The sequence below is a fragment of the Anser anser genome, assembly GCF_964211835.1.
Source record: "Anser anser genome assembly, chromosome: 1".
Lineage (NCBI taxonomy): Eukaryota > Metazoa > Chordata > Aves > Anseriformes > Anatidae > Anser > Anser anser.
In genome coordinates, this window is record NC_139720.1 from 210380452 (window position 1) to 210400787 (window position 20336).

The following is a 20336-nucleotide window of genomic DNA, read 5'->3' on the forward strand; positions in this document are numbered from 1 at the left end:
AGCAGTTGATGCTGTGGGTCAAAGGCCTCACCTCCCTTAGAGCCCAGCGCGGTCTCTTGGTGTCCTAGATGGCAGCTCCTGGGGCTGGAGGGCTTGCTGTGCTTCTCTGGCAGGCTCAGTTTGTCTGTGCCACCATGGAGAGAGTGTCCCCGTGTGGCTGGTGGTGTGGGGCAGCTGCGGGTCCCTGTGGTGCCAGCCCTGGTCCAGCAGGGCCACCCCGAGCAGGGGGCCCAGCCCCACGTCCAGGCGGCTGCTGGAGATCCCCAAGGAGGAGCCCCCAGCCCCTCTCTGGGCAGCCTGTGCCAGGGCTCCGGCACCCGCCCAGCCCAGCAGTGCTTCCTGAGGGGCAGAGGGCACCTCCTGGGCTCCAGGCTGGGCCCGGGGCCTCTGGGCCTGGCCCCGGGCACCCCTGAGCAGAGCCTGGCTCCGGCCTCTCGGCACCTCCCGGCAGTGCTGGTGGCCATGGCTGGCAGCCCCCGGAGCCTCCTCTGCTCCAGGCCCAGCAGCCCCAGCTCTCGCAGCCTCTCCTCGTAGGAGAAGGTCGGCTTCAGAAGGTCCAGCATCAAGCCACGTGTTTCACGGACAGCCTAGAAGCAAGCAGTGACTGCTGTTTGCTCTGCTTGCTTTGGAGTGAACGAGGCTCTGACCGATTGTCCTTCGTCTCCCTCTCTAGCGGGAATGCGTGTTTTTCCCATTGCTCGTTGGAGCTTTCTGCTTTTCTCTCGTCTTCCTGTACATGTGGGGTGAAGCGAAAAATGACTACAACAACTTTGACTGGTAAGTGCCACGTTTTCCTCCTTTCCCACTCGGGTTTTAATGAGACACCCCAGGTAGGCCGGGCACTTCAGTCACGAGCCAAAGCTTTGGTCCCTTCACATCTTGGTTCTGGCACCCTAAATGAACTCCCAGGGTCTCCAGAGGTGCTGAGGCTCTGCCCTTTGCTTGGCTACGGTGTACAGGTTTAAGTGTGGATTTGTGAGAAAGATAACAGCCGCTGTTGCAAAAATGGTGAATGAAAGGGACTAAATGGCTCTTTCCTTCCCTTGGTCATCTTTCCTTTTTTCCTGTTCCCTCCGAAGAAGCATAGTGGCTGGCATCAGAGGTATTGCAGCAGCTATCGCAGAGCAAAGAGAATTTCATGTTCCCAGTCTGGAGACAGAGAAATAACCAGTGTGGTTTTATGCAAATCCTTTCCTTCTGCACTGTGTAGGTAGCAGTTATGTAAATCTGGCCCCTAAAATCAGATGCCATCCAGATAGCTCAAATACCATGAGAAGGGGAGGTGTAATAATGTTATTCATTGTTATAATAATATAATATATATAATATTATATATAATATAATATATAATACAAATATATAATAATAATTATATTATATTATATATAATATATAAAATATATATGTAATATATAATAATATATAATAATGTGTAATAATGTTATTCAGGTGTAATAATGTTATTGAGCCTTTGGATAGAAAGGAAAGCTTCCCTCTCTCTGCTTGGGATACGCCTCTGTAGTTCCTCCAGCTTTCTGGCGTTTTCTCCTTCAAATATATTTTCCCTGCAGCCCCTTCTGCTAACGTGCCACAAATGCTATGATAAGGTTTTATTGCTTTTTAGGTATAACTATGGGAACCTGGGCTTCTGGTTCCTCTGGTCTCTTGTTCTCCTGGTAGTGGCTGCAATCCTGTTCATGTACATCGCGCTGCTGTTGGTAAGTAAGGCTCCTGTTAAGGAGTGAGTTACGGGCCTAGAAAATAAATACAGGGATGGTTTAATGTGTCAGACCAAAGTTCAGCCTTGCCCTGACGCTTGACAGTAGCTACCTGGGGAGGACTGGGAACACAATGAGCATTTGTGGTACTTTCTCCCACCTGCGGATGAGCATTTTCAACACAGGTGTCTCTGAGCTAGATGTAGGTTCTGTGATTTCCCTCAGTGATTTCCCTTTGGTGAATTTGACCCATTTCTCCATCAAAACAAGGAAAGCTGTGCCAGTATTGGTTATGTGGAAGCTGAGTTTTGTTATTTGACAGCAGGGAAGTATGGAGATCTGAGTCTTGTAGTGGTGATGGGTTGTCAAAGTAGAGTTATTCCTCTAACCCTGAAGTGTAAAACTCATGAGAAGAAGGGAAACATTATCACTAAAGCTGCCTTGATTCTCTCTGCCTTGCTGGAGGGCTTGTCTCCAGTTGGAGACCGCAGATGTGGTCACAAAACACTCCTTAAATTTATGCCCAAAGAGGTTTATGTTCCTGAGGTCTTCACTTTTCCAAACTGCATTAAATTTTCCCCACTTTCAGTCTCATTCCTGCTCCAGCTTGCGTTTTGAGATGCCAGGTGCTGGGGCTGACGCTGTGGCTTTGACTCACCTCTGTGACCAAGGCAACTGGCTTTTATCATCAGTTCCTGCTGCTCCTACCCGTTCATTGACGTCTCATCATATAGCCAGCCTGTAAATTGCCCGTGGCAGGGAACCTCTCTTAGCCTTGCTCACGCAGTGCCCAACACAACAGATTTCCAAGGTCCTTTGTCCCTGCTGAAGTACAAATAAATAGTGATTTTATTTCAGTGCTAGCAATAAAATAACAAAGTGAGAAATAGGACAGCTGCTTGGCCATGCTACAAGCAATCAATAGCATTATAAAAGCTGTGGAATAACTTATCTTTAAGTAGGTCAAATAACAATATTTAATTACAAGGATTTTGAGGCGTGCTGGTGGCTGTAGAGCTTAATCTCTGTTATTTAGCTAGGTCTACCTAGCTTTCCTGGTGTTAATGGATCAGTGTGGGTAGTTTGGTGGTTGCAATGTTACTTTGGGCAACTCTGAGCTTTGCCAAAGATGCATGTGCGGTCAGGATCCATTTGCTCCTCATCTTCATGAAGCTGTTAAGTAACCCACCTAAAGTCACTGGGTATTTCTAAGGGCACTTGCCCTTCTTGCTTGCATCATTATGTCCATCGTGCCTAATTTGGCAAGACTCCTGCATGCACTGATGTTAAGTTCTGGGAGGCACAAGGCTGTTCGTGCTCCTGCTATCTCAAAATGTGCAGTGGCTTTCCACAGAGGCAAAAGAGGCAGGGCATGGCTACAGCAAGTCAGGGACCTCCCACCTTGGGGTGCATCAGGCTACTGCTATCCCAGCAAAAACATTCATCTCCAGAGGTTCAGCACTCTTGAGCAACCACAGCCAGCTGGCACTTCCCTGAGCACTTCTCCCTCCTACCCAAGTGATGTTCAGGGGGCGTAACACAGCAGAAATACCTTCTGCATTGAGCCACTGGTGGTTCCTGTGATGTGTGACTTCCCTACAAGACTGTTGGTATCACACATCGTAGCTAGACTTAGGTTAAACCATGGTCTGTTCTTCACCAGGTCTTAGGCACACGTAGAAACCCTTTTTGAACCATGGTGGGCTGTGACCATGTTGGCTCCGTGTGAAAACTTGCTTTTGCCTTGTTTCCTAAGAGGCTGGCTGTGCTGCCTGCCTGTTATTTCTCAACAGTTTTTGGCTGAATCAGCCAATTTCAATCACCTGGGACAGACATCCTGACCTGCAGGGACATGGGATGGGGATGCGGAGGAGGGAGGATTCCACGTGTTGCAGGAAGGACCAGAGATCTTCACCCAGGCAATGCTTCCTTGTGATGTTTTGCATCACTAGTCCCGTGTGTCAGAAAGCTGAGCACGCTGATGCCCTTGCTGGAGCAGAGTTTTTACAGCAAGCAGTGCTTGGCGTGGTTTTGTTTGTGAGCATCGTAGTCTCTTCCTCCACCCAACTGGGGCCTGGAGGCCTCCTTCCACGTCCTTATTGTGAACCACTGAAGCAAACACTCTTCTGCCCAGCAGCCACCAGTGGCTGAACAAAGTGCTGCACAACAAAGCACTTGCTGTCTGTGCAGAGGCTCTCTCCGCCTGCATGCATCAGTGTAATTTTCTTCAGACAATCAGTTTCAATTAATTTAATTGTTATCACTCCCAAGGCAATCTTCTCATCCCCATTAGAGCTAAAAGGTTAAGCTGCGGGGTCTTGTTGCAGGACAGTTCAGGCTCAGGGGAGAAGAAAAATACTTTCTTGTTCAGTCTTTCAAACACAGAAGATGATATTTGCCTCTCTGCAGTTAAACACATTCATTCCAAGGGGTTTTTGAGGAGGTAACTCCTGACTGTATAATGTAAAGGGGTTCAGATGTGCTGGGGCCTCTGCATTCATACGCTAAGAAGAGGACTCAAAATTGTACATTGGCACTGAAGCCCAAAGAGTGACCTCAAGCCTTCATCCCTGAGGGACTGGGGTATCATGGAAGCTCTGAAAGCCTGCATTTTTTTTTTTGCCAGAAAGTGAATGTAGAAACCTGGCTTGTGCTGTCAAGCCCCCATTGCAGTGAATCCCAGGGTATGTGTAGGAGCAGTTTGGAGGAGCCAGACCTGCTGGTGGTGGTTGTCCTTTGGCCTGAAGAAGTCTTGCTGTAGGTGGAACCGTGTGAGACACTGCTAAACACAGCTGCTCTCCATGGAAGAGCAGATCAGACAGGTCCTGAGGCAGCTTTTGAGGAGCCAGAGCACACAGAGGACAGATCTTGTCCACATCACATCATCTCACCGGTCCATCAAGACGTGTTCTCCTCCAGTGACCAGTGGAGCAACTGCAAGAGTTCCTCCTTCACCATCCGAGGATGAAACTTGGTGATTATTCTTCTTGTAAGCTGGTAATGAGCCGTTACCTCTATCCATAAAAATGAGCTTTTCCTCCAATGTCATCCCCAAATATGCTGCATCTTTTGTAGGAAAGTTACACAGGAGTAGCAGGGGAGAGTCTAGTTGAGCACGGCCTCTGAAGTAGGCGTTTGGATGCACCTTAGGCATGGACCAAGTCTTCGTAACATTGCTTGAAGAAAAGGGGAGATTTTGAAAGTGTCTTTTCCCTTCATTTTTCTAAAATGGCTTATTTAAATGTGCCTGGTTTAAGATCTTCAGCAGTAATTCAGTTCTCCGTGAACTGCTCCCGCGGTTACTCATCATGTCCTGGGTGTAGGATTCAATTAAAGGAGGCTGACATGTCAAGTAGCCCTTAAAGGCTGATCTGTATTCTCTGCTGAGCTTATCTTGCCTCAAATCAGCATCATCCTGGAAAGAGAGGGTATTTGTAGCTGGGTCGGAATCACCTTACATTCCTTTATAGTTGGGTTTCAGGAGAACAGCTCCCCTTCCCAGCACATTATTGCCCTAAATCTCTTTGTCCTGCTTTCACACAGTCCCACTGTGTTACAGTCTGCAAGGACCTGGATCATAAATTATCGTCTCAGTGGAGCACTGATGACTGCTAACAGATGTTTTTTCTCTAAACCCTCATATCTGGTGATACTGGTTCCCAGACCATCCCTTACACTTGTTGGGAAGCTTGCTCCATGCACCTGAGCATAGACCCACGTGTTTGCACAGCAGCAAGGCATCTGGGCTGGTGAAACTTGTCATCAGGTTCATCAGTTGTCTGTGACAACCTGAAGCTAGTCTCCAGAAGAGCCACGGACTGGTTTTCCTCATCCTTTACTTGGTGTTCAGGGCATCTCAGGTTGTCCCCTGCCCTGGCTGGGGTTTTTGCTGTCCTTAAGGGACCCTGATCCCCAAGGGCTCCAACCTGCCAGCAGGGAAAGGAGCACACCAGCCATAGGGCCACAGCTGGGAATTAAAAATTAACCTAATACAAACCAGAGGTTTTGAATCTCCAAGGCAGTTTTCCACGTTCTGAGATGTGCATTTCTTGCATTTCTTGCAATTACTGTCACTGTGTGCTTTCCTTTGCTCTCTGCTCTGTTTTTCTGTTTGTTTGTTTGTTTTGTGTTTTTGGTTTTTTTTTGAGACTTTTATTCCCTGAGCTGTCCCCCATGGATGATGTGCCTTTAGTGACAACAAATACATAGAAAAAAAGTAAGGTTGCTGCTCTATTTTTCATGTCATGGCTGCTGGCCCAGGCCATATTCTATATATCAGAGTGCAGTCACAAAGTGTGTACCCCAAAATGCTCAACTATCTGTCACCCATGAGAAGGTTTTGACCCTACAAGGCAGTTTTGGTGAGTGCTTGGCCATTTCAGGAACATATTTACTGTAGCAATAACCGCTTCTCTCCATCCACCTGTCCTGCCTTGCCATTGTGCACAAAGGTCTAGAGTAAAGTGACTTCCCTATACAAAAATAATTCCAGAAATGCCTCATTTTGTCATTTTGTACCAGGATGCAAACAATCTCTTCTTGCTTTCCCAGGTCCTAGCGATGTGTTTGCTTGCAGAAGGTCAGCAGCTGTACCTGCACTGGAGTCACAAGGTGGGGAGAGGGTTTTCTGGTAACCCTAACCATGCTTTAAACCATCAGCCTGTGGTGTTTCCCTGCATGCAAAACAGCTTAGATCATAGGAGAGAGGGAGGAGGTTAATCTTAGGAGGCTTTAAATATCCGTACTAATGATATCTCCAAGTGAGCTAATCACCCCAAGCTCCCTGTGCAGTCAGATGCGGGAAATGAACCCTCCGAGGATGCAAATCATCCAGCTGGTCATAGACACTTAAATTGAGATGAGATGAATCACACCTAAAGTACCTTTTTTCCCCACTGGCTCTAAAAGGAGCCCGTGGTGACTCACTGAGGTGAGGATGTCTGCATTTGACATGCCTACATGTGGTTGCATGTAGACAAAGGCAAAGTTTCCATGAGGAGCACAGCGTAAGTCCCTGTAGCAGGACCCAACAGCTTTAAAAACAGTGGCTGCTTCCTCTGCAGAACAGAAACCTGGCTTTTCCAAGGCATCCTGGTGCCCCGTGTCTTTTCGTCTTGGGGTGGTTTTGGAAAAGCCACGTGGAGTTTGGAAGGCATAGAAACAACTCCTCAGGGAGCTGTTGCTGCAAAATGATGCTTTAGAAACCACCTTTCTTAAGAACTTCTTGAAAGCCAGGTGAGGCTTTTAAAAAATAAGCCATGAAGCTTAGGGGAAAGCGTAATAAGATTGCAAATCTTGCTGTGAAGGGGAATAGTTGAATGTCAGAATACTCCATCCTCTGTTTCTTCATTTACACAGTGGAAACGATCAATTTTACTATCAAAAATGGGCTACCAGAAGATCCAGAAAGCTGTAGAGCAATTTGTGGAAAATACCAACACTGCGTCCCTATGTGGAAGAGATTAGGGACTGATTATTAGGATGCTGATCTGTAGGATCTCCCTGAAGACTAGTTAGGGCCTTGGTTCCAGTTTCTACTTGTGTTTAGTTCTCAGCAGACAAATAAGGTTCCAGGAAGAGCCTGCCATCATAACTGCTTGGTACCAACCTGGGCAAGAAGCCACAGCACAGAATGAGCTACCCCTTCACTTTTCTTTTAGTTAAAGATTAAATTCTTATTTCTGAACTACAGAAAAGTTTGCAGTTGCTGAAGCCTCTTCCAAAGCAACTCAGCATAAGGAAGCTGTGCTGATGTCTCTTTTGGGTTTAACTTGGTGTTTCTGAGTTCAGCCAACTACAGAATTTAACGATAGTTGTTCATCTAGGCTCCATCTGCATCAACAGACAGAGAGAGGCATCCCTTATCATAAAGCAAGTGGAAATGGATCACCTCTGTAAATTCCTCTCTTTCTCCCGTGACTAGAGAGGGAGCCTTGAGGGCTGACTCAGGTTAGGTACTTAACTTGTAAAATCAGTTTTGCCATACAGAAAATCCAATTTATAGCACTGTGGGTCTGGTTTTAGTCCCATTAGATCTCTTTGTCTATGAAGTGGCACAGCCAAGCTTGTGCATCCCGAATGTATTGAGTCCAAGCTGATTAAAGAAGCCTGTTAGGCAAATAGATTGCACACCCTATGCAGAAATACCAAAGCTTATTAATGTCCTTTGTATCTCCCCAGATTGGGACTTTTCTTGTCCTGGGCTTCTCTATCACAGCCCTCTTCATATTATCTGTACTCTGGGGAGATCAGTGGAAAACAGTCCGCCTCTCATTCCAGGTAAGAGGTTTGTTTGAAAGGAGGTTCTTTGAAAAAAGCAACTGGTTTCTTGAAGTATTGTGTGGCAATCAGTGGAAAATATTCCATATGGTAAATGTTTTTCACATGGGTTTTCCTGGCAGTCTGTGCAGTTTTGCATAGACTTTTATTAAGACTTAACATTTCCCGTAGGAAGGAAGGAAGCCAAGACCTGAGGTTTGGTATCAAGCTATTTGTTTGATATAACATGTCTCCTTTGGGGAAGTCGTATCTTTTTTTCCCTTTTTTTTGGCAAACTTGTTTTAAGTGCACTGTTAATTAGCAGGTGCTGAGGGCAGGTAAATCAGATCCGTTTGGCTGGTGGGGTTACTGGAGTGAGAACTCACTCCCTACTCAGCTCATGCCAGCTCAGCAGCTTTTAGCATTAGCCCAATTTCAGTCTCCTGCGACCCAGAAGAACTTCATTCCCTGAGGAAGGGAATCAGGGCTAATGCACTGGCAAAGGTAAAGAGAAAGTGTCAGCTTCTCCTCCCCTTTTCAGACTCTAGGGGAGGAGGATGGGGAGAAGGAGACACAAAATCTTTTGGGTTTCCCACAGGTGTGGTTTATTTTGGGTGTTCATGCCCTTTGAGATGCTTCAGCTGCTGTTCCCAAAGGACACCAGTCTTTAGCAGATCCTGTGTTCTGTCCACTAGCCCTGCATAACTATCTCAAATATCCTGGACATCTCAGGTGGCACCTTTGTTTATGCAACTGCATCCTGCTTCTGGTCAAAAGAAGTTGGGACCAGGTATCCAGGGCAGACGTTCTCACACACAATGACATCTCTCAATGACTTCTGCTTTTCTTCAACCCTTACATTTTAGAGAGTTGGCCAAGCGGTAGGAAAGGCTGAGGAAATTCCGGTTTGTTGACATTAGATTGATGATTTAGTTGCAGTGGAGATGACTGTTACATGGATAAGATTGGACTGGATTAGATTGGATTAAAACTGGTGCTCTCTGGAAGATGTTCACAGGTTATGACGTAGTAGTAAAGGTGATTGTTTGCCAAACCATCCGGGACAAGGACAGACTTGTCCCTTTTGGCTGGTTGAGAGGAAAGGAGAGCTTTATACTGAAGTGAGGAGCACTCCTCAGTGCGGGGAACCAGCCAGGCACATCTCTCTGCCCTGACTCAGGAGGTGTTTTGTGGATCCAACCTGGGTGTGGGAGAGAAGATAAACTGCTGATGTCCACAGCAGGAGCCCATCTATGTGGGAGGCTGCAGCTGTGTTGGGGCTTGTTTCTGTCTGTATCCACACTTCATCCTTTGAATAAAATCCTTTTTTCTCCTTTCCAGATCACAGCCCCCTATCTCCACATAGGGGCAATAACTATCATGGTCCTCCTCTCCTGGCCCATGGCTCTGTATGCCATCAGAGCAGATAAGAAAGGTACAGTAGCTCTGCTTCCTGCTCCCTGTATGACAAAAGACACATATCAGTGTGGAAAATCAAGCGTGCAGGAGCCGTTTCCTCCCACATCCACATTCCAGCTAGAGTTGAATTTTAGTTTTTGAGTATTCCAGAGAAATTAGCAGGGCTGGGGCTCAGCCTATGCACTGTCTCGGGCCTGTCCATACTTGTTAGTGATTTGCATGCTACCTTGCAAAGTTTTGGTGTATACCAAGGTAGTGACAAGCCCTAAAGATAAGGAGATTAGCAAAAGTCCCCAAGTTCTAGATCATGCGTGAAAATTTGGTCAGAATTTTGCAGGAGAGAGCAACCAGTGTCCGAAATTGCTATGCTCAGTTTCACTGTCTCAGAAAGTCAGTCCATACTAGAGGATCTTAGGAGAAGCCAGATAGGATGGGGAAAAGAGCTTTCAGATTGGTTGTTAAGGAATTTTGCTTTCCTTTCCTGGTGTTATCCCTTTGAGAGCTCCAGGAAGTGTAAGGGCAAGGAGTCAAGAACAACTGCAGAAGAGCCTGGCTCTGGCTCTTTTTCTCTGACCCAGTTTCTCCATATATCCAGTGTTGTCTACATGACACCCATCTGCAGATGTTGAGTTGTAACAGAAACCATTGACTTCAGACAGAATGTGCTGGTGGGAGCATTTTGTTTCCTACCTAGGAATTTCTCTACATTTAACTGCAGCTGGGGGTAGGGAGGAACATGCTGGGACCCAAGACTTTACAACCCACTGTGCCTAATGGTCACTCAACTCCATACATTGACTTGGTGTAACCCCAAGTTCTTTCAGAGCCACTAATACAGTGTGCAGAGGGGTGGTGGTACCCACCTAAATAAGGAATTTTGGTGCACAGGTGCTTCTCAGAGGAACTGTTTCATTCTCTGAGGTGAAGGTTGCCCACTGGGACTCTTGAGTAATATGTCAACAGACTCCAGAGACCATAGGTAATGACTTGGCAGGTTTCTGAGATGCAGTACCCATGCAGTCAGTGTCAGTAGGAGACTGCATGTCACATACAGAAAGCCACTGACAGCAGTCTGAAGGAACCAGGGAAGCATTCACCTGGAGGGGAATGAAACTTTAAAATGTTGCCTGCTCTTATTTGAGTAAGAAAAAAAAAAAAAAAGCATCCTTCTGTTGAGGATCATTCCTCTACAGGTGGGGGAAATTGCATTGCATCATCTCCAATGAAAAAGAAATGAAGGCTGTGTCTTGCTGGAAGGCATAGTGAGATGCAATTGCAGCACAAAACTTGCAATCCTAGCCTAAACAGCCCAAATCCTTCTTTGTCCTGGACTGTATTGTTTGGACAGACGGTGAAAATTAGGGGAAGAAGGGATGGAAAATGGGATGGGACAAAGCCCAACAGTTACTTAGCTGGAGGGCTGTATTAAAAGTCAAGCTGCAAGGCAAACGCTGTGCTACCAAATGGATTAACTCTAGCATTCCTCCTTCAAATTTTTGCAGTTGTTCAGGTGGTAATTGTTGGTCCATACCTGGCTATCCTTCTCTTTCTTTTCTTGATACCTCTGGGGATGTACTCTCCTTGCATCAGAGAGGAGGGGACACTTGGACCAAAGCCAGCCCTCATTGGACACCGCGGAGCACCGATGGTAGGTTTGGAGAAGCTATTTTACATCATTTCCTCATCCTGTGTGCTGTTGCCTTCATCATCATCATTTTTTCCCCCCAAGAAATCAATGGAGGGTGGAAAGGGAGACATTTCCGTTTGGAACTGTGTGCCAAATGATCGCTCTGTGGGTTTGCTAACAGGGAACCCTGAGAGACATGGTGGGTTTGGTGGCTAAGGTGGAAGAAAGCAAACGGGAGACTTTAACAAGATAATGGTGGTCCTTTAATACAAAACAGGCGTTACAAGGAGACAGAAAGTATTTACAGAGTCCTCCAGAGTGTGTCTAAAGCCAGTCTGCTCATGGCCCATTTTTTTTCCCCAGCTGGCACCAGAAAACACTGAGATGTCATTTCAGAAGACAATTGAACATGGTGGGGATGGTCTTGAAACAGATGTCACCATTAGGTAAGGGAAAAACATCACACTTCCCAAAGCAGATACTTCTTCTAAGAGTTGCCTTTGGAGCCATGTAATTTTGGGCAATTTGGTTCTGCCAACGGCTGGGACAGGGTCCCTCAGCTGCTGCATGATGCTAAGGGCTGTGGGACATGGCTCTTCTCAATAAGCTCTTATCTAACAGTCATTATTTCTACAGTATATTTTAAATACTTTTGCAACATACAGAGACAAGTTCCTACTGTAGTCTGACTTCCAGGCCTCACTGAAGGTCTTATCAGGCCTAGAAACCACCAGAAAATTGTATTTAGACCTGTGCCATCATTGATATAATTACTAGACCTTTAATTACCTTTGTGTATGGGACTCCTTGCCATGACCTTCTAACCTACTGGGCAGGATGAGCAGTTTCCAGGCACTAAGTAACTAAAATACTAATACTTAGGTGTTCTATTAATAAAGACCTTTCTATAAAAGAGAATTTTGCCTTTCTATCCATTTAAACTTCAGTCCTCTGAAACCTGTAGAAGCACTTTGGTGTCAGCAAAAAGAGCCTTTGGCCACAAGTTACTACCCATTTTCTTTTAGGGGCTGGCAGGCATAAATGCCACCATCTCCACTTTGCCCCTGAGAAAAATGAGTCACAGTGAGGTACAGCTTCACCAAGGTCACCCAGAAATATTTAAGCTTGAAACAGTTTGGTATCTTGAGTGTCAGCCTTCTTTCCTACCCTACCCTCTGCTCTAAGGGAGGCTGTACTGCTGCATTCATGGTGGCCCACACGTTGTTCTCACCTGGTTTGACTCTGCTTGTGCCATGAATGATCTCCACTCCAGGTGACCTGAATTCTTGCTCTCCAACAGCTACGACGGAGTTCCTTTCCTCATGCATGACAGCAGCCTGAGGAGGACAACCAACATCAGGGAGGTCTATCCCAACGACACTGCTCAAAATGCAGCCTTGTTCTCCTGGGATACCCTGAAGGAGTTGAATGCTGGAGCATGGTTCCTTAAGGCAAGCACCATAAATGACTGTGATGTTGTAGAAGAGACACTGGCTGGCTACAGCTTATTAGTATGAAAGTTAGGAGAGAAACTTTTGGTTGAGCCCACACTTAGTTGGTAGAAGTCATTCAGTTGGGGGTCTCCTTGCTTTGTCCTTTTGGCCTTTAGGCCTAGGAGACCTATTTTGTTTGGCTGGTGGGTGTTCTTGTAGCTCCTTATCATGGCAGCAGCAGAACAGATGGTCTGGAGAAAGAAGAAAACAGGTACTTGTGCAAGGTGCTGTGTGTAATACGGTTTACGTGATGGGACAGAGAAGAACAGCAGAGCTAGCTACACAATTTATGTCCCAGAAGCAGTGTCATCTGGGTTAATTATCCATGTTTCTCAGGTAGAAGAGCTAAGCAGAATAGAATATCCTCACCTACTGAGGGTTGATGCCAAACTTTTTCGCTTACAGAGGTATGAAATGTTTGCATGCAGCTTGCTCCTAGATATGACTGGCTGACTGATTTCCTTTTTACATCTGTTTGTTTCTAGGACAAACCCTTTTCATGCATGGGCTCACTGTCAAGGGCAGATCAAAACCAGGCAATGAATCAGTCAATTTACAAGCTAAGTAATTTCTTGCGCCTTGCAGACAGTCAGAATAAACTTGTTATATTTGATCTCTACCGCCCTCCAGAGAAACATCCTTACAGGTACTCGTGGATCAACAGAACCCTGGAAGTCATCCTCAATGAGTCTGGGATTAGACCCAATCTGGTAGGCTGGCCCAGTTGAAGACCTATTGATGGACAATATTGTCAAACTCAATCTGGCCTACACTGAAATGTCCAGTGAAGATATCCGGTAGGTTGCAGTTTCAGCCCGAAGTGCTGTTGTCTAGAGGATATTTGCTTCATGTGTGTGGCAATGCCTCCCTCCGGTGACCAGCTCTAGGATCTACACCATTTTTGGCAAGAGCTCTTTTAGGTTGTGGCCAACCCTGTTACATTTTGGAGTTGAAGGACTTTATTTCATTCCTACTGTATACCCCGTGTAGGGCCAAGAGGTAGCATACGTAGCAAGGAGGGTAGCACCCCTCCTTGTCCAAGTCCATATCTACTTCACTGGGATCTAAGGATTTTCTGACTAGAAGGATGCAGGTGTCTCCAGGTTTCTACACATGCCATCCTCAGTATTGCTAATAATGAACCATAGAGAATGAACAAACAACTATTTAACCTCCTATGGCCTCCACAAACATCGGTGTGAGTGCATAATGCTGTGGTGAGAGAACACAACACTCTTGTAGATGGTATTTTGGAGACTTCATTATTGTCTCTGTTGCTACCAGTACTCTGTTGCTTGGGACACACTAACAGTGTAATCTCTCCAATGGAAAGCTCCACATTTATTGAAGGATTCTCCAAAATGGTTGTCTTACATAAACAGATATTTTTAAAAACACATATGAAATGTCTTACCTATCCAGCTCTCCTTTTGTAAACAGGATTTTTTGTTCTTTCCCATGCTCAAAAGCATTGAAAAATAATTAAAAACAAGTATAAGAAAACGTTTAGCCCTTTGGATAATAATAATGTCCATGTTTTCTTAATGATAATTTTCCCAACATTTAAAATGCTAGGTAGATCCATCTGGGTAAATCTGGGTAAATCCTGGGCAGACTATAGATAAATTTACAAATACTCATACTGATGATACATTCCCTTAGAGTTATACAGAGAAATGGTATCACTTCATATTAAATTTCAGTAACTTATAAGGACATCACAGATGGCCAGCTGTTGCTGCAAACATAAGAAATGTGAATAATGACCTTGAAGATTATTTTAAACACACTATTGGGAGATGACAAATGCATTTTTAGGTGGAATACTGAATATGAGCTGGCAGCCCCCAGCTGGATTGTCCCCCTGGGCCCCGCTCTCGGGAGGCCCCCCCTGCAGCGCTGCGTTCAGCTCTGGGCCCAGCACAAGGACACGGAGCTGCTGGAGCGGGCCCGGAGGAGGCCGCGAGGATGCTCAGGGGCTGGAGCAGCTCTGCTGTGGTGCCAGGCTGAGAGAGCTGGGGGTGGTGGGCCTGGGGAAGAGAAGGCCCCGGGGAGAGCTGCCAGCGGCCTGCCAGGGCCTGCAGGGGGGGCAGGGAAGCTGGGGAGGGACTCTTTGTCAGGGCTGGGGGGACAGGACGAGGGGCACCGGCTGGAGCCTGGCAGGGGGGAGGCTTCGGGGAGGCGTTGGGAAGAAATTCTTCCCTCTGAGGGCGCTGAGGCCCTGGCCCAGGCTGCCCAGAGGAGCTGGGGGTGCCCCAGCCCTGGCGGTGCCCAAGGCCGGTTGGAAGGGGCTCTGGACAACCTGACCTAGCAGGAGGTGTCCCTGCCCATGTAGGGGTTGGAATTAGATATTATCAACTGATTATTGGCTGGTTGGGCTTCCTTTCTGTTCCTGACCTACGTCCTATAACAAGTTAGGACAGAATTGCCATACAGAATTGCCAGCTCTCCTTGATTCAGCCCAAAGGAAGTACTAACCTCCTTGCTTTCCTTAATGAAGGCAATTGCCTCTTGGTCTTTTAAAGGAAATACGCTGAGGCAAACATCACCACCAACCTCTATGTGATCAACGAGCCGTGGCTCTTCTCCCTGGCGTGGTGCTCGGGGGCACACTCTGTGACCACTAATGCTGTCCACACGCTGAAGAATCTCAGCCAGCCCCTCTTCCTCATGGTAAGCAGTGATCCTCCCTTGTTCCCGGGGTACAAAATGGGGGGCAGATATTCATGGCTACCTTTAGAGACCATGGGCTGATTTGTGCATGAATAAAGTCCCTCTGCATGCAGACGGACTTAACATGAACCTGGTTTACCTCATTCCTCTGAGCCATACCAGGTATCATCACCCTCATTTCCTGGTTCTTTTTGGTCCATGGAGAAGAACCCTGGTTGGCTGGACTTGGAGACTCAGGCCTGACATGAGGGAAAATAAGTCATACTGAAACTTGTCTAGGGTTAAAGGAAGGGGCCTTTGAGGGTACATGTGGATATCGCATGAGGATTTCAATCTCTAAGCTTCTAAAGAACCTTATTGCTGTCAAAAGTTCCTAAATCCCAGGAACGCCTACATTCCTTCTCAACTTGGTCTGTTGTCACAAGCCCAAAGGGAAAAAAAAAAAAAAAAACCTGCTGTGAGGAACTTTTCACATTGCTTGTCTGCCCTCTACTGTGCCTTTGACAACCTATAGGGCTACGGAGCACCTGGGTCACTGGTCTCACCAGAGTCCCTGCATTCAGGTTACCACTCTGAATGACTGGTTTCACACTCTTGAAGTAGATTTTACAGTGCTTCCATCTCCCACCCAGAAAACCGCATCATTTCAGTCCATTCTGAGGGCGGGAGTGGTCTGATGTGAGGACAAATCTTCAGATGCTCTTGGACTTGAAGCAGGAGCCAACCCAGCCCCTCTCTGGTTTTCACTTAAGTACAGTTTTTCCAGGGGCAGCCAAATGCCATCTGTTGATATTAATGTCATAGGGAAGCAAAGGAAACTACAGGGCCTGCCTGTCCAAACAAGTCCCTGTTGTATTTACTGTGATGTGGTCCAGTCTCCTTGGCCACCCAGCGGACTTGTCCTTATTGAGACTGATGATTTTGCACCAACACCCACTGGCAGGTGACCTCTTTAAAATGCCACCAAATACCTTAAACACCGTAAGGATATTACTTCACATGCACACCAGGGAGCTGAATTGCTAGGATCAAGAAGCAAGGAGGAGCTAGAGCAGCTTTCTTGCGTATTTCGGGGTCCTTGGTGTTGGACACGTCCTCTGTTGTTCCCTTCCAGACGCCGCAGCAGTACAACATCATGTGGATCCTGACGGACCTGGCCTCTGTGCTCCTCATCTCACTCATCTTCGCTCTGCACTGGTAACTACTGAGCTGCTAGTGGCCGTGCTAGCCTCATCTGTTGTCCCCCTTGGAGGAATGAAGGGATGCTTTCAGTGACCTGAAGGGTTAAAACTGCTCTAGAGGACATCTTCCTCTTCAAGAATTAGAAAAAAAAAAAAAAAAAGGCCTTAAAGTCTCCAAAAACCTCTGCACTGCTCCTGCTTGCTATATATTTCCCTTTCCTTTTGGTAACTCAGACATCACCTACCCAAAGGATTCAGTGCAGACTTGGTGTGTTTAGAGTAGCAGCAGAATCCAGTTATCAAAGCTGGAAAACGAACTGATTTTTCTATTTTTTACTATTTAGATTATTTGGACATTGGATGTAACTTAGGAGGAGAGCTCTCATTGTTAATATTTGTGCACCTCATGTCTCTGTCTGCATATATCAGAGTCACTGAGGAATCCATCCTCCCAGACGAACTATCTGAAATATGAAATATACCCAGAAATACCTGAGTGTCACAGACACTATTTTCTTTCTTTCTGTGCTGTCCAAGACATTATCTATGTTTAATAACGGAGAAACTGGGGTCAGGCTGCTGGATGCTCAGCTCTGCCGTGGTTGGATCAGAAGCCAGGCTGTGCTCCTACAGCAGGAGGTGCTGGGCTCAGCTCTTCACCTGCCTGTGGGTGGGTGGAGGGACCAGACCAGCCAGCTCGGGGCTGTTTTCTGCAGGGGTGCTGGGAGCACAGCTCTGCTGCGGGTCACAGCAGGGGGAAAGATCAGGAAGATCCTGGGTGAGCAGCCTGGCTTGCTTATAAGCATGGCGTGGTTATGTGGAGTGCTTTGGTGTGGAAAAGGAGAGACAGCTATACTTTTGCTTTGGAAGGCTGGAGAGGGATTAGTCAAAAAGGCGCCTTCAAAATGCTGTTTTACACGTGAAACGTGGACACTTAGACATCACAGCTGTGCATCAGGATCCCTTCTCACTAAAAACTTGAGCAAACCCTCAGGTACCAGGCCAGGTCCTGCCCTGACAAAGTAGAAAAAGGGTGATCGGGGCTCCAGGGAGCTGCGGGGGGAACCACAGCAAGCAGTGGCCTGATCCAAGCACTTTGCCCCTGGCAGGTGGCGAGAGCGGAGTTTCTCCTGCTGTGCCCACGATGGTGGCTCGATGCTGGAGAGCGGCACCTACAACAAGTTCAGGACAGGTGAGCGGGGTGAGGGGGGGCAGGAGATGGATCCTGCTCGGGGTCACCTCTGTCACGCCCATGTCGTGGTGAAGGATGGATGGGTTATCTCAGCATGGGTGCAGTGCTGTGGTTCCTCCCCAGTGATGAACATCACTTTTCATCAAAGCCATGAGCAACCTTGAGCTCTGCTTCAAGCAGAGGTTGGACCAGAGAGCTCCAGAGGTCCCCTCTGACCTGCTTTACTCTGGGATGCTGTGAAAAAAGAACAGAAGGGCACTGAGCACTCTCAGATCTCCACGGCAAGGTGGGGTCTGTTGGGGATACCCCCATGCGCCAGATTTCTGGACTAAAGGAGCAGACAAAATGACCCAACCTGGGCTGCAGGATTTTTTTTGGCCAAGCTGTTTGCTTGTGACTGCTGGCAAAATAGCTGGAGGTGTGTCAATAGCTCACTGCTTGTCTTCTGTTGCAGAGCTCAGCAACATGCCTGCTGTCGTGGCCTGACGCGGGCAAGGAGGAGGTGCAGACCTGCCATCTCGCGGAGGATCGGAGAGCAAAGCCTGCCCTGCTGCCCCTTGCTGAGGTGCAAACAGCAGCCTGCCTGGCGAGGGGCAGCCATTTGCCACCACGACCCCGATGGAGATGAGCACTGACCTTGTTCTCCTGTTGCTTTCCTCTCAGTCCCATGCCTGGCAGGGATCCCTGGGGTGTAAAGGAGCACAGATGGGGCTGCGTCCATGACGAAGCTGTGCACCACGGTGAAAGGATTAAACCTCCCTGGCAGGATTCGTGTAGGAACCACCATTTCCCTCTGAGACCACTGTACCTCATCCTGTAAGCCCTCCTGCAGTGTGTAAGCCCTCTGTTTGTGCAGCTTTGTTTTTATCTTCGCTGCAAACACCCGAGCACCCTCTGGTCCTCCTTGCCCTTGGTTGTCCACATCTCTCCAGTCTCCTGTCCACACACTCCCTTCCTCCTCTCAGGTCTGCTCCAGCCCCAGGAGCTCCCCAGCCCCACCACGACGGTCAAGTGCTGCTGGATGGTTCACCAGGGTCTGTGCCTCTCCATAACACAGGCAGGGACAGCTTAGGTTTTCCTTTCCCCTCCTCTAGTCCTGCCGTAAACCCCAATGGGACAGACTTCACCCTGGCTGTGGGTGAGGGAGTATTTTCCACAGATGCTAAAGGATTTCTTGGTGCCTTGGCCATGTGACTACCGGGACAGTAACCAGGAGCACAACACTTCTTCATCGAGCTGGGTGTGAACTGGTTCCACGAGGTGTCCTGTTTGCTTTTCCCTTGGGAAGGTCTTTGTTACCTGCTCTGCATCCTGGGATTTATTCCGATTTTCATTTCTCCCGGTGGCTGCTGGCACATACAGGGAAGGAATTCCATGCCTTGTTCTGCAAGGGAGATGTGAACATCTCCAGGTTTAAGCCATACATTTCTACTTGAACAGATAATAAAAACTTTTTTTTTTTTTTCTTTTGTAAATTTTAGGTGATGTTTTAAATACAGTTTGGCTCTCCAATCCTGTTTTGTTCTTATTCTAGGGGATTGGGAAAGGGGAAGAACGTGGCATTCAGATCATCATCATTCAGAGGTGTGTTTTTGCTGATTAAACATATCATCACAAATAAAAGGTGAAAGGGAAGTACAGGGTTTCAAAGTTAACTGTGCTGAAAAGCACTCAAATTTTCTAAGCTTGCAATTTTGAGGTATTTTGGAGGCTAGATGTGCGAAAAAGCAGTAGCTTCCCTTGGAAAAGGGCAAAAGGATTGGTGTAGAGCAGCTCCAGATCTATGAAGCGTGCAGAAAGGATCCTAATGATGGTGTTAGCTCCCTACCCCCCTTCTTAATTTTCTTAATTTTTGTGTCCACTGACGGTTCGCTCCCCCTTGCCGGATATTCTCACCAGGAGCCCCGTTCCACCAGAAGTCCTCTCCCTGCTGAGGACCTGGGGGCCCTGATCCCACCCGTGGAGCCACCACCACGACCGCACAGTGCAGGACAGCCTCCCGCAAGCCACTTTATGCCTTTTAATGAGAATATTTCACTTGGACATACGTTTTTTTTCGTGTTACATTGCTCGGTGTGAATACAAAGAGGCCAGCAGATGCTAATACATATGACACACAGGCACACGCACACAAGAGTCCCAGCACCCCCTAAATGGTGGGGTGCACGGGAGGCCAACAGAGCTGTGAACGAAGGGACGAGGGTGGCGGTGGGGGAAAGCTGGCCCAGACCAGCACTGGAGAACATTGCTAGGCTGCATCGTCTACTGAGCGTGTTGTGGGCGGCAGGGGTGGCTGGAGGCTCGTCGTGGTGGTAAGGGGGATCTCCTAGCAGCCCTGGCTGGCTGGTGGACGTCTCCAAGCAGCATTTTGTTTGCTTTGGTGGAGAGACCGAGGTCCAAAGCCACTGCCGTATCCCCGTCAGATGCCGTGCTCCTGGTGGCCTGGCAGGTAGTGCTCCTGGTGCCACAGCGCTGGGAGACTGAGCCCAGTAAGCCCAGCAAGGGTTACTTGAGCTTAACTGGTTAGTGACACCAACATCAGCTCTCAGCAGACACTTCTCACCCCTCCTGATGCCACCTGCCCAGGAACGTGCTCCTCTGAAGCCTGGATTTTGGAAAGGCACCCCATGCTCCTTCCCCTACCTCCCCCCAGACGCGACATGCCTTTAGCCTCCTCTCTGCCGGCAGGTCCCAGCTCTGGTCCAAAGGAGCTGCTCCACACTGCGTGGTGCTGGGTGGACAATGGGACAACCAGCCAGCAGATCGGCAGGGCCA

At 47.7% G+C, this 20336-nt stretch overlaps 1 protein-coding gene across 1 annotated transcript in view; it reads left to right on the forward strand.

Moving 5' to 3' along the window:
• The window catches only part of LOC310884801 (glycerophosphodiester phosphodiesterase domain-containing protein 5-like), a 36625-nt gene extending 17552 nt beyond the window's left edge, over positions 1-19073 (forward strand). The window contains 14 exon segments of the mRNA XM_083807135.1: positions 674-777; positions 1625-1718; positions 6270-6329; positions 7899-7997; positions 9318-9411; positions 10898-11043; positions 11386-11468; positions 12323-12473; positions 13001-13233; positions 13235-13312; positions 15041-15188; positions 16303-16385; positions 17479-17561; positions 18016-19073. Of these exon segments, the coding sequence (XP_083663261.1) occupies positions 674-777; positions 1625-1718; positions 6270-6329; positions 7899-7997; positions 9318-9411; positions 10898-11043; positions 11386-11468; positions 12323-12473; positions 13001-13233; positions 13235-13312; positions 15041-15188; positions 16303-16385; positions 17479-17561; positions 18016-18047 (1488 nt within the window). The 3' untranslated portion in view covers positions 18048-19073.
• The last annotated feature ends 1263 nt before the right edge of the window (positions 19074-20336 follow it).